The sequence below is a fragment of the Talpa europaea genome (genome assembly GCF_964194135.1).
Source record: "Talpa europaea genome assembly, chromosome: 14".
Lineage (NCBI taxonomy): Eukaryota > Metazoa > Chordata > Mammalia > Eulipotyphla > Talpidae > Talpa > Talpa europaea.
Window position 1 is genome coordinate 35,169,800 of NC_140082.1, and position 15,007 is coordinate 35,184,806.

Consider the following 15,007-nt stretch of genomic DNA (forward strand, 5'->3'; position numbering starts at 1 on the left):
AGGGGTTGGGGCTGCTGAGTCATGGATCTGTCACTGCTTCTCACCTCTCCCCAGCCCTCCGGGGGCTAAAGCAAAAGCGAAAGCAAATGCGACTCGCGGGGCGGCGAGCACCGGGAGCTGCACCCGCCACCTCTCCCGGACCGTCGGGCATCCGCACGCGCGGGGTGGCTGGGCATCCCGACCGGTGCCAACACCCGAGGTGGCCCGCTGGGACGCGGCTGAAAGTTCAGCCATGGCCCGGCGGCGGCTCCAAGGCTGCGGGGTCAGCGCCCTCCTTGCGCTGCTGCTGTTGCTGCTCGGGCCGCCGGTGACTCCGGGTAGGGAGAGGCGTGTGTCCCGGGTGGGGAGGCGGAGAGGGGCTGGGGCGGCCGCGGCAGACTGCACCGAGCGCCGCACCTACGGTCGCGGGGAGTGCGCCGGGAAAGAAGGGGTGTGCGCCAGGAAAGACGGGGCGTGCGCCGGGAAAGAAGGGGTGTGCGCCGGGAAAGCAGGGGTGTGCGCAGCACTGGAGGAAGGGAGGGGGCGTTGCGCCCGCGCGCAGGGACACGTGGAGGGAGCCGTGGGGAGAGGCTGCGCTGGTCCCCGCGCTCGCACCCACCCGGGCATGTCTCCACTGGGTAGTGGAGGGAGCCGCGTAGCCAGTTTGTAATTCCACTAGAGTTTTACAACAGTTTGGAAAAATGCGTGAGTGCAGTCTCCAGAGCCCCCCAGGAAAGCCGCGCGAGTGGCTCGACCTGAGTCTGGGTTGGGTAAGTGGTAGGACCGGGCAGGTTGCACACCTTGGGAACCTGGAACCCACTCCAAATTCTTAAGCTGCAGAAAGCCTTGCCAGGGCGCGGGCGTGGTGCGCGCTCTTGGGCAAAGGAGCAGAAATGAAGCTGATGACGGCTTTGGTGGATTTAGGAAGGTAGAGCTCACAGATGTTATCTAGCAGGGAGAAGAAAATGAGTGAGTTTTGGCCTTGGAGAGAGAAGAGGAGGGAGAAGAAAGATAGTTGGGTCTAACTTTATCCCTGTTGGCGCTTCATAATTTTTTTTTTTTAAGTGAGGTTGATCTTGAAGCTCCTTGATAAAAGCTCCAAAGCCTCTCCCATAAAAATGCATAAATGCGGGCCACCCCGGTGGCGCAGCGGTTGAGCGCTGGGTTGCAAAGCTGCCCGCAGCCTCTGCAGCGCCGGTTCGATCCCCGGCTGCTCCCCGGCCACCAGAGGAGGGTCCCACATGGCGCGCAGACCTCTCCTGCCGCCCACTGCTCCCCTCAGCAGTGTACTTCGGTCCTTCTGCCTGCTCTGCTCCCCGCTCTGGCTCTGGTGAATTCTCTCACCCTCCTGCGCTTCTGACTGTACCCAGTGCTTGTATAAATAAATAAATAAATAAATAAATAGATAGATAGATAAATAAATAAATAAATAAATTTTTAAAAAATAATAAATGCACATATTTACAAAACTCGCGTGTAATTTTGGAATCAAGGGCACACTGAGGACCACCTGACTTCAGAAGAGTCATTGACTTTTCAGAAGTCAGTAACCCCAGGATATGTGTGTGTGTGTGTGTGTGTGTGTGTATGTAAGGCAAGTGACCCAGTAACTTACATCCAGTCATGCCTGTCTACCCAGTACTCTGTGTGTATGTGCGTTTGTGTGTGTGTGTGAAAGGCAAGTCACCCAGTAACTTACATCCAGTCAGGCCAGTCTACCCAGTACTTGATGAAAGCCATCCCAGGCACAGCTGCAGTTGAACCTCATAGTTCTGTGGGCTCTCATGAAGTTTTATTTTCAAGAGACTATAATGTTTGGATTTCCCCCCCTACCCCCCCCCCACATCTGAAAAGCTGACTGATGTTGGTGACCTGGTCAGTTCCTCCTAACTGGCTAGCCAGCCTCAGGCTTGACTCAGAGGCTATTCCAGAGAAAGCCTGTGTACCAGGACAACTCTGTCTTAGAATGTGAAAGTGAAGCCCAGCTTTAGTGAGAACCCAGCAAGGATGAGCTGTTTGCTTCAAAGTGCAGACAGGGAGCACAGCATGACAGGCAAGATCTTCAACTTATCAATCACACTTGTTCTTATAGAGATATTGCTGCCATCCTGTAGCTCCTGATGTTTCTTAGTTTTTTAAAGGCAGCTTTAGTTTTTAATTGCCTGTTTGGTTTTGTTTTGTTGTTTTTTGTATTGTTATTATTGCCCCCCCCCCATGTCTTATTTGGTTCCCTTATATTCCCCCTATAAGTGAAACCATGTGATATTTTTCTTTTTCCTTCTGACTTATATCACTGAGCATAATTCCTTCTAGCTCCATCCATGCTGCAAGGATGAATCGGTGAAGGAAATTCTATGGAGACTACACTTAGGGGGCAGGGGGGGAAGCAAACATTGTTTAAAAACAAACAGTGATGTAAAATATATATAAATTAAAAAAATAAAGGCAGCTTTATTGAGTTATCATGGACAGATATTAGCAGTATACACACAATTTGGTAAGTTTAGAGGTAAATGTAAATTCACTTGTGAAACTACCACCACGATGTAGAAAGTAATTATCATTTAGAAAGTTTCCTCATGCTCCGCATACTCCTTACCTCCTAGCTTGCTCTGCACCCGCTGCCCTGGCAAACACTATGTGCTTTCTGTCACTATTGATTTGTTGCATTTTCTAAAATTTTATATAGATGGGGTCATACAGTATATACTCTTTCTTGCCTGGCTTCTTTTACTCATAGTAATTATTTTGAGATTTCATCCATCTGCATTATAATTTGTATTGACATTTCTTTTTCTTTTCTTTTTTTAAAGATTTATTTATTTATTTATACAACAACTGGATACAGTCAGAGGTGTGGGAGGGTGAGAGGATTCACCAGAGTCAGAGGGAAGAGCAGAGCAGGCAGAGTGACGAAATATGCTGCTGAGGGGAGCAGCGGGTGGCAGGAGAGGTCTGCGTGTCATGTGGGACGCTCGACCAGCGGCCGGGGATTGAACTGGCACTGTAGAGGCTGTGGGCAGCTTTGCAGCCCAGCACTCAACCGCTGCGCCACCAGGGGAGGCCCTATTTATTTTTTAAAAAAAGATTTATTTATTTATTTATTTATTTATTTGTTTGTTTGTTTATTTATTTATTTATTTATACAAGCGCTGGGTACAGTCAGAAGTGCGGAAGGGTGAGAGAATTCACCAGAGCCAGAACGGGGAGCAGAACAGGCAGACTGATGAAGTATACTGCTGAGGGGAGCAGTGGGTGCGGCAGGATCCAACCCGCGCTTCAGAGGCTGCGGCAGCTTCGCAGCCCAGAGTTCAACCGCTGCGCCACGGGGGAGGCCCTTGAGTTAGTTTTTTTAAATGAGGTGAAGTATGGATTAAAGTTTTTGCATTGGTTTGGTTCCAGGGTTTTTTTGAATGGACATCCAGTTGCTCCAGCACTTTTGGTTGCAAAGGTTATCTCTGCTGAATTGCTCAGATCTTTCATGAACATTAGCTGCCCAAACATGTGTTATATATCAAAAAATCAATATACAGAAATCATTTCTATTTCTGTAATTAGCAATTAGAAATTGAAATTTTGGGGCCTCCCTGGTTGGCCTAGGGGTTAAGTCTCAGCGCTATCACAGCTGCAGCCTCAGTTTGATCCCTGGGCCAGGGAGCTAAACACTTGGCGCAGCAGACCTCTCCTGTCTCACCCGCTGCTCCCCTCAGCAGTATATTTCAGTAGATCTGCCTGTTCTACTCCCCACTGTCTCTGGTGAGTCCTCTCATCCCCCATACATCTGGCCTATACCCCAGTTCTTCTATGCAAAAAAAAAAAAAATGGAAATTTTAAAATAAATATCATTTGCAATAAGATCAAAAAATATGAAACAGGGATAAATCTGACCAAAAAATTAGAGCTACCTATACACTGAAAACCACAAACCATTGCTAAGAGAAATTAAAGATCTAAACAAGTGGATAGATGTGCCATGTTCATGGATTCGATAATCAATCTCATTAAGATGTCCATGTCCCCAGAAATTGACAAACTAATTCCAAAATTTACATTGAAATACCAAAGACCTAGTATAGCCAAAAGAAATCTGAAAAAGAACTGAGTCAGGGAAACAACACTTCTGATTTTGAAACAAATTATAAAGTTATAATAATCAGGGCCATGTGGTATTGGTATAAAGATAGACAAAAGGTCAGTAAAATAGGGGCTGCCCAATGTTTTTGAGTGGGTTCAGAAGGGTTTGGATCCAAGTTATTACATTTATTACTCTGGAGTATAATCTTGGTCAGAAATTATAGAGAAAAGCCCATTCTTTATCACTAGCTGGATAAATAATATAGTCTCAGATTTTTCCCTGATGGTTTATATTGCTACTAGACAAAGCAAGTTGCTATAAGTCTGCACTTATTCAAAAGGCTTGTTGGTGGCCGCAGGTGATTTGCCAAAAGCAACTGGAGAAGACAGTGATCTCTTTGAAGATAAATATCCCCTGCTCACCAGTTCTGATTTGATTTGAATATATAGAGTAATAGGGCACTGGGGGTTTTACAACTTACATGTCTCTAGATATTTTTAAACAATTTTTCAGAACTCTAGTGAATTTTTTCCAAATCTTTCATTTTTTATTTCAAATCAATTTTATTCCATATTATTGTTTTGTGCTGCTACTGAGAGCAAAAACATGTGATAAAAATTTAAATGTAGAAAATATAAGATTGGTTGAAATCAACCTAAATTTCAACAGAGGAGAGAACTTCCTGAGTAAAATGGAGTTGCTTTCAAATAGTAAGCATCATACGATTCAATTTTTATTAAAAGATCTAAAAATAGTTGTCATTCATCAGAGAGAAATGATGGAGTGAGTGTGTGTGTGTGTATGTGTGTGTGTGTATTATTGGCTACATTTTTTTATTTTGTCATAATTTGAATTGTTTTTATAATAAGTAAAGCAAAATAAAGCTACAAAATAATTGACAATAAAGGTTTAGAATTTGCGGTGTTTGTTTATAATTGATTTTTAATTAATTATAGCTGATGTCCTAGTTTTGCATTGTTCTCCTGGCTATAAATTTTGCAGTTGCTCAAAATAAAGTCTGTGTAGTCACTGCATGTAGCATTTGTGCTACTAAGCATACATATTATAATTACATTTTTAATTATATTAAGTGTTTATTTAAACAACTCCCTAATGTTTGACCTGTGTGTAAGTTTTAATGACCTCTCAATGGCTGTACATTTAGGTTATTTCAAAATTTTTGATGCTCTAAACGGCACAGAGTTGGAATAACTATATGAATACTGGCTATATAAAGCAGAAAGAAACCCCTCAATGTCTAAAAAAATGGCAAAATACTAAAGGGAATATTCTTTTTTGATCAAATCACCATTGCAGCTAAGTTGTTTGGGGCTTTTACAAAGTTAATTTTATCAAATTATTTGTAACTACTATGTGAATAAAAGTAAGATTCCCTATATATATTCCTGGAGTCACACTATTGTTACTTATCACATGTAGTTGATGTTATCTGACTGTTTTCTACTTAGAAAAATTGGATTTTCTTCTGCACTTTGAAGGTTTCGAGACAGGATACATAGTGGAAGGGTTACTCTTATAAAGAGTATGAAAAATAAACTGTAGTCAACAGGGTCTGGAGGCAAGTAGCTAAGCTGGAGGGTTTTGCAATTAGCGATGATGAAATCCTAAACCAAGGCAATGTCAGTAGAGAGAAAGGAAACAACAAACTTCCTCTTGAATTCTGTGAGTATGGATTTCACTTTCCCTATTGTTAGCTCTTTAACGTAAAGCCACTCTCAACTTCTCGAAGACTTGAAAAATCAATATTTAAGCACTTATCACGCAAGATAGGTTGGGAGGCTCAGTTAATAAGTCTAAGAGAGAAGACTAGAATTGATGAATGTACAGTGTGTACTACTCTAAATGCCAAAAGGAAATATGTTCACTTGGCTAGCATTTCAACTTTGTAAAGTAAGCAGTGGGCCAGTAGGGGGCTGATTGATTGACTGTAGTATAATAATAGCCTGTGCATGGACACACACACATATGTACATACATATATATATAATTTATGAATTTATTTTTAAATGGAAAGGCCACTAGTAGATATCTTATTTCAGCAAAATGACAAATATTCTGGAAAACCATCCTGCAACAAAACCAGGAATGATTAATAATATTGAACAAAGATTTATTAAAATCCATAGCTCATAAAATATGTAAGCAAATACATTAAGCAAAAATAGTAACAATGTGTTGTGGGGTTTATAATATATGTAGAAGCAATAGAAAATAATCTAACATGTGTATAATTAGAATTCCAGAAGCAAGAGAGAATGAAGAAGAAGAAATATTTGAAGAGTAATAGTTAAGACATTCCCCCAAATTTATAAAAGACATTAAATCACAGATCCAGGAAGCTCAGAGAACAAAACTCAATATGAATTCCTCCTCCTCCCCTCAAAAAAAATGCCTAAATACATCATATCCAAACTGCTGAAGAGCAAAAATAAAGAGAAAAGCTTGATAAAGAGAAATAAGATATATTACACACAGCACCAAAGAATTACAGAAATCTTCTTAGACGGTATCCAAGTCAGGGCCTCCCCTGGTGGTGCAGGCGGTTGATCGCGGCGCTGTGAAGCTGTCCGCAGCCTCTGCAGCGCCAGTTCAATCCCTGCCGGTTCAATCCCGGCCAGCCAGCAAGGGTCCCTCATGGTGAGCAGACCTCTCTTGTCTCGCCCTCTGCTCCCCTCAGCAGTGTGTTTCCGTCAGTCTGCCTGTTCTGTTCCCTGCTCTGTCTCTGGTGAATCCTCTCACTCTCCTGAGCATCTGGCCTGTACCCCAGTTCTTCTGTAAATGAATAAATAAATCTTAAAAAATAAAATAAAATTTTAAAAAATAGAAGGCAAAATAAAAAAAGTCATAAGCAAATGGAATGACATCTTTAATGTGCAAAAGTAAAACAAAAGGTAGAGGAAAACCTGCCAGAACAGAATTATATAACCAGTTAGGGTATTTTTCAAAAATGAAAGAAAAACAAAAAGTTTGTCTACAAACAAAAGGTGCAACAAGAAACCTTAAAGGAAGTTCTTTAGGCAACAGAAATATAATCATAAACAGAAATTTGGAACTACAAAAAGGATGGGCAAAAATATATCATGCAAACAATCATCAGAACAACTATGAAGTAAATGTATTAATACAAAATAAAAGAAGCAAACATCTATACAAAAAATATTACCAGGGATAAAGAAGGACATTATATTATAATAAGAGTGTTCATTCACCAAGAAGGGTGAATGGAGAGGAGACCAGGAAAATGGTGGAGTTGAAAGTAACAGATATCTGTTTCCATAATTGGACAAGAATTGCCATAATTTGCCAGACATAACTATTTTGGAACTCTGGAATCTATTGAAGACTTGCAACTTCCAAGGGAAGACTTGGACAGTAAATTAGAGTTCATGGCAGTCAATTTCAGTCCTCAGAACAATAGCCACAATCCCAACCCAGCCATGTGGCAGCCAGCTGCGCACATGTTTCTGCAACTCACAGCTTGTAGGAGCGAGAGTAAGCAAAAGGACCCTTCAAATATCATGGACCTGAACTGTGATTGTTGCACAAAGGTGCCACCAAAGAGGTGGGCATTTCTGCACCCTCCCTGTTGTTGCAAGTCTTTCTCAGACTGGCTGAAGTCTGAGTCCCGGGGATTAAAAGTACTGGCATCCTTTTCCCCTATTCCTTTTTCCTTCCCCTCTGCCTCTTGGGAGCCAGACATTAAAGACTCAGACATTCAAAAACAACTGAATGTATAGGAAATATTGGAAAGAGATCACACAAGCCCACGGAACATTCAGGAATCACCTGAGAAGACTTGAAGTTTATACATTAGGCACAAAGACCGTCTACAACAATAAAAAGATATTACAAACATTAAAGTCTGAGGTATAAAGTAAACTTGATTTTTTAGAGGTACTACATTAAATATCTAGTTTTCAACAAAAAAAATTACAAGTCATAGAAAGAAAAAAAAAAGTACGACCCATTCAAAAGAAAAAAAGTAAATCAACAGAAATTGTCTGTGAAAAAGAAATGCTGGCAGCTATAAAAGCAAAGACCTTAAAACAGTAATCTTAAAGATGCTCAAAGAACTAAAAGAGAATATGGAGAACATAAAAAAAACAATGTATGAGCAAAATGGAAATATCAATAAACAGCTAGAAACTGAAAAGAAATTCTGGTGTTGAAAAGTACAATAACTCAAGTGAAAATTTCACTACAGAGATTCAAAGGCAGATTTTATCAGCAGAAGAAAGAACTAGAAAACTTGAAGGTAGGACCACAGAAATTATCAAGTCTCAGAGATAAAAAGAAAAAAGACTGAGAAAAAAATTAACAAAACCTAAGAACCTGTCAGATACCAACAAGAGGACTAACGTATGCATTGTGGGAATCTCAGAAAACATAGGAGATAAAGGAGCAGAAAGAATATTTGAAGAAATAATGACTTAAACTTGCCAAATTTGAGAAAAGACATGAATATAAATATCCAAGAAGCTCAGTGAACTCCAAGATGAACTTAAGAAACCCACATGAAGACACATTGTACTCAAACTTCAAGAGAAAAAGAGAGAATCTTGAAAGTACCATGAGAGAAACATAGTATCCTACACAAGGGATCCCCAATATGATTATCAATGGATTTCTTTGGGAGCCAGAAGGCAGTGGCCAGTATATCCAAAAGACTAAAGGAAAGGCCAGCCAAGAATCCTATGTTCATCAAACTCTTTTCAACAGTCAAGAAGATACTAAGACATTCCCAATAAACAAAAGCCATTGGAATTCATTACCATAGGACCTAATCTGCTAGAAATGCTCAAGGGAGTTCTATAAGGTGAAACAGAGAAGCACTAGGCCATAACTTGAAGCTACACGGAGAAGGATCTTGATACAAATAAAAACATGGACAATTATAAAAGCTAGTGTTATTGTGGGCCTCCCCGGTGGTGCAGTAGTTGAGCGCTGGGTTGCGAAGCTGCCCTCAGCCTCTGCAGCCCCAGTTCGATCCCCGGCTGCTCCCCGGCCACCAGAGGAGGGTCCCACATGGCGCGCAGACCTCTCCTGCCGCCCGCTGCTCCCCTCAGCAGTGTACTTCGGTCCTTTTGCCTGCTCTGCTTACCGCTCTGGCTCTGGTGAATTCTCTCACCCTCCTGCACTTCTGACTGTACCCAGTGTTTGTATAAATAAATAAATAAATCTTTAAAAAAAATACTTAAAAAAAAAGCTAGTATTATTGTAACAATGGTTTATAACTGCACTTTTTGTTTTCTGCATGATTTAAGATTTAGTATACTTAAAGAAAAACTTACTGGTCTAAAAGGTGGTATTAATTTACCAAAGGACACAGAAACATCAATTCCAAAGAGCACCTGCACCCCTATGTTTATAGCAGCACTATTACAATAGCTAAGCTTTGGAAACAACCCAAATGCCCAAAAATAGATGACTGGATCAAGAAGATGTGGTACATATACACCATGGAATATTACTCAGCATTCAAAAAAGACAAACACATGCAATTTGCAGCAACATGGATGGTGCTGGAAGGGATCATGCTCAGCGAAATAAGCCAGAAAAAAAAAGAAAAATACCGGATGGTCTCACTCATAGCAGGAATCTAGAAACTTAAATAAGGAACCAGGAAAAAGAATAACTGTACGAAATAAAATATCAAAATCAACAAACAACTATGAGCCAGAGACACTCTATGGGGGGTGGGGGGTGGGGAAAGGAGAGTTTGGAGTCAAAATAAGGGGGTTGTAATTGTATGGGGAATATAAAAATAAAATTTAAATTAAAAAATTAAAATTAAAAAATAAATAAAAGGTGGTATTATTGTAATTTGGGTTTGTAATTCCAGGTGTTGTTTTCTACATCATTTAAGAGACTAATGCATTTAAAGGAACTATTATTTTATGTTTCAGAGCACACATGTATAAAAGATGTAATTGTGTGACATCAGCAGTGACAGCATTGTGTGAAGCAGAGTTTTTGTTAATTATTGAAGTTAAGCTGGTAAAAATTCATATCAGAGTGCTATAACTTTAGGATGTTAAATGTAATCTCCACAATAATTACAAAGAAAATAGCTACAGAATATACACAAATGAATATGAGAATAGAATTTAAACATTTTATGACACAAAATTGGCTAAACACAAGAGATAAGCAAGGAATTAGTGGACAGAAACAACACAATAGACCAACTAAATCTTGCAAACATATATAGAACATTCTACCAACTACAACAACATACACTTTTTTTTTTTTTTTTGTGGGACCCTTGCCAGTGGCCGGGGATCAAACTGGCACTGCAGAGGCTGTGGGCAGCCTCGCAACCCAGCGCTCAACTACTGCGCCACCAGGGGAGGCCTAACAACATACACATTTTTTCTCAATTTCAAGGGACATGTCCAGGATAGACCATATGGGAGGTCAAAATTAAGTTGCAATTGGCTTTTTAATAGATTTTCCATATTTATTCCATTTGTTTTGTCTGGCTTAATTAACTAGTCCTTGGAATCCACATATGGAATCTCCTTTTGAACCACATGGTGCTGCAATTGAGGTTTATAAACATTGACAAGATCTTTCAGAAATGTTACAGTGAAGAAGTGGTTGGCAATGTGCCTGACATTGAACAACAGTCATCTATCTGAGCTTCATTTCTGAATAGTTTATGGGAAAATAACACTATATTCTATCGCCTGGTATACTCTGTCCACTCAACAAACCACTTCAATTGTTCTATAGGATTTGTTTTCTCTACTACCTTTCTCCACATTTGGATCCTTTCTGAATACAAAACCCAGCAAACCATGAGTATAGAGATGAATGCTCCAGCAACTCTCTGCTCTATATCTTCCACAATATTGTGGGCTGTAAGGACCCAATAAAGTCAGTGTTCCGAACTGGAACCATAGAAACCTTGTTCTTCTCTTCCAAAATAATTTTCCCATCAAAGCTCATATGCCTGCAGCATTCCTGGTTTAAAAAAACATTCCATTCTCCTTTTGTACCTTGTGAAGAATTCCTTTGTACGTTGCATTGTTCTGTTACTGATCTTTATATACCAAGGCATGATGCATTTGTTGTCATATCTTTCAGTTAACTGTTACAACTTCAGTGTACCCTCTGCCTGGATGTGAAAAAGTGTTCTGTGGGATGGAAAACCCATGGCAGATATTCCCTTGGGATATGCTATACCAAGACTTGCCAACTAGACCTGCCCACATTGCTCTAAGAAATCTAGAAAATGCCTTCATTTTCCCAGGCCTGAGGAACTGCTTGAGGAACAAATTCCTTTCATGAATCCACTTTCCACTTTCTTTTGCTGAGAGGATTGGTTATATCCTTTAATGGCCTTTCAAAAAAAAAAAGTTCAGCTCAAAAAAGGTCATGACCTAGAGCTCTGAATAAAATTCTACCTCTTTCACTAGCTCATTCCAGAATTGTAGCAGGGATACTTTCCCAGCACTGGATAACCTGAATTTGAAGCCATTAACATTCATAATGCTCTGGTAGCCAAGTTTTGTGAAAGCTGAGGTGTCATTGTTGTATCAGTAAACCTCCCTCAAAGGACAAGGCCTCTGCTGAGCTCCCTCAGTCTGACAACTCATCAGTATCCTGCACCTGCTCCAAATAATATGCCCTTATCTGGCACAAGGCGGGTAAGGCTTGTCTGGCAGGGAGCAGGGACAAGGGGGCCACCGTTCTCTGTGATAAGTAGTAACACACCTCTAAATACCAATGGATCAAAGAAGAAGGCACACAGTGAAATTACAAAATACTGCAAGACCATAAAAGTCACAAAACAAACACATAATACCAAATAATGCATGGGTCACAGTGAAGTAGTACCAAGAGGAAAATTTATAGCTATAAATGCTTATATTAAAAAATAAATCTCAAATTAATAATGTAACTTTATACCTAAAGGAAAGTGAAAAAAGAACAAACACATTCTAAAACTAGCAGAATAAAGGAAATAATAGCAGGGATAAACAAAATGGAGAATAGGAAAAATCAATTAAAACAAAAGTTGGTTCTTTGAAAAGATCAACAAATTGACAAACTTTAGCAATATGAACTACAAAAAAAAGGAGTCACAAGTTACTAAAATTAGTAATGAAGTGGGGCTATTACTTCCAATTCTACAAAAATAAAAAGGATTTTAAGAGAGTACTATGAACAGATGCACATCAATAAATTGGATAACCTAGATAAAATGATCAAATTCATAGAAACACCAAGAGTAAATCATGAAGAAACACAACATCTGATAGACCTATAATTAGTAATTAAAAAATTAAATCAGTAATCAAAAATCTCTTGATAAAGAAAAACCCTGGACCCAATGGCTTAGTTCATGAAGTCTACTGAACATTTAAAGAATACCTATTATAAATCTTCTTAAGTTTTACCAAAAGATAAAGATTAAAGGATAAAATATTTTCTAACTAATTTTATGAGGCCAGATTTCCCTGATACCAAAGTCAGACACCAGAAAACACCAGTCCAATGTTCCTTATGAACAATAATGCAAAAATCCTTAAGAAAAACTAGCAAACTGAATTTGGGAGTATTTTATTTTATTTATTTATTTATTTATTTTAATAGAGGCATGTTTTATTTATTTATTTGTTTGTTTGTTTGCTTGTCTGTTTATACATGCACTGGGTACAGTCAGAAGCGCGGGAGGGTAAGAGAATTCACCAGAGCCAGAGCGGGGAGCAGAGCAGGCAGAAGTACCGAAGTACACTGCTGAGGGGAGCACTGAGCGCGGCAGGAGAGGTCTGCGCGCCATGTGGGACCCTCCTCTGGTGGCCGGGGAGCAGCCGGGGATTGAACCGGCGCCGCAGAGGCTGCGGGCAGCTTCGCAACCCAGCACTCAACTGCTGCGCCACCGGGGAGGCCCGAATTTGGGAGTATTTTAAAAGCATTATACACAATGACCAAGTAGGATTTACTCCTGGAGTATAAGGATGGTTCAATATATACAAAGTGTTCAATGTTACATACCACATTAATAGAATGAAGGGGGAAAAAACAAGATCATCTCATTTGGTGCAAGAAAATCCATTTGGCAAAAATCCAACAACCTTTCATGATAAAAAAAATTAAAATACTGGGGATAGATAGAAGGAAACTACTTCAATATAATGGCCATATATGGAAACCTACAGTTAAAATGATAATGTAAAAGACTGAAAGCTTTTCTTCTAAAGTCAGGAACAAGGTAAACATACTTGGCTTTAGCACTATTCAACACATTCAAAGTTTGAACAAGGAAAGTAAGAAAAGGCATCGGAATTGGAGGGAAAGAAGTAAAATTACCTCTGGTTGCGGACTGTAAGCTCTTATGTATAGAAAACACTCAAGATTCCATACCTCCCCCCCCAAAAAAAATGATAAAACAAAAAAACTTGTTAGAACTAATACATGAATTTGGCAAAGCAGCAGGATACAAACTCAACACACAAAAATCAGTTGCGTTTTTTTATACTAACAATGAACAATCAGACAAAAAAAAATACAAATACAATTCAATTTTCAATAGCACTGAAAAGAATTAAACCAACGAGGTTAAAGTCTTATACAATGCAAACTAAAAGATATCACTGAAAATATTAAAGACATAAATAAATACACACTTTATGTTCATGGAAAAGTTAATACTGTTAAAAATGCTGACACTATCAATGTGAACCACAGACTCAATGGAATCTTTATCAAAATCCCAATGATATGTTTTTCAGACATAGAAAAACCCACCCTAAAATTCATATAGATGCTCAAGTGGCCCCAAATAGCTTAACTAATCTTGAAAATAAGAAAAGCAGAGGAGGGCCTCCCTGGTGGCGCAGGGGGTTGAGCTCAGCATTGTGAGGCTGTCTGTGGCCTTTGTGGTGCAAGTTTGAACCCGTCTGCCTGGGAAGCAACCCACAAGATGCAGCAGACCAATCCTGTCTTGTCCGCTGCTCCCCTCAGCAGTGTATTTCGGGACATTTGCCTGTTCTGTTACCCGCTCTCTCTGGTGAGTCTTTTCGCCCCCCGTGACTCTAGCCTCTACCCCACATTTAAAAAGAAAAAGCAGAGGACTTGTTCTTCCTGATTTCAAAACATACTGAAAAGCAACAGTACTCAAAACAGGAAGATAATGGCTGAAAACAGACATATAGAGGGAGTAGGGCACAGTGGACTATGGTGGAGGATTATGTGTGCTTCAGTGGTAGGAAAACTATGTTGACCACAACTGAGGGGATAAATCCTATATTGTGAAAAAATAAACAAGATGTTTAAAAAATTTAAAACACATATAGATCAATGGACTAAAATAGAAAATTCAGAAATAAACCATTACATATGACAAAATGATTTTTTTTTAAGATATATTTATTTATTTATACAAGCACTGGGTACAGTCAGAAGTGCAGGAGGGTGAGAGAATTCACCAGAGCCAGAGCAGGGAGCAGAACAGGCAGAGTGACGAAGTACACTGCTGAGGGGAGCAGCGGGCATCGGGAGAGGTCTGCGCGCCATGTGGGACCCTCGCTGGTGACCGGGGATCAAACCACTGCGCCACCAGGAAGGGCCCCAAATGATTTTTTATAAGCATACCAAGACCATTCAAATGGGAAAGGACAGTCTTTTCTACAGAGTGCTGGTAAAACTGGACGGCCACCTGCAAAAGAATGAGGTTGGAACCTTACCTAACACCATATACATAAATTAATTCAAAAAATGAATCAAAGACCTAAGTGTAAAACCTGAAACACTAATATTTTAGAAGAAAACATTGGACAAAAGTTTCATGACATTGGATTTGGCAGTGATTTCTTGCATATGATGCAAAAGGCACAGGTAACAAAAGAAAAAATACACAAATTGGGCTTCATGAAAATTTTAAAACTTTGCCCACAAAAGGCTCTGTCAACACAGTAAAAATCA

The 15,007-nt window shown here is 39.8% G+C and overlaps 1 protein-coding gene across 1 annotated transcript in view; it reads left to right on the plus strand.

Annotated features, from left to right (window-relative positions):
- Window positions 1-232: 232 nt before the first annotated feature.
- Window positions 233-15,007, plus strand: part of IL15RA (interleukin 15 receptor subunit alpha) — a gene marked incomplete at its 5' end in the record, with an annotated part of 32,929 nt that continues 18,154 nt past the window's right edge. The window contains one exon of the mRNA XM_084253974.1: window positions 233-317. Coding sequence (XP_084110100.1) covers window positions 233-317 — 85 coding nt within the window. The remainder of the gene's footprint in view (window positions 318-15,007) is intronic.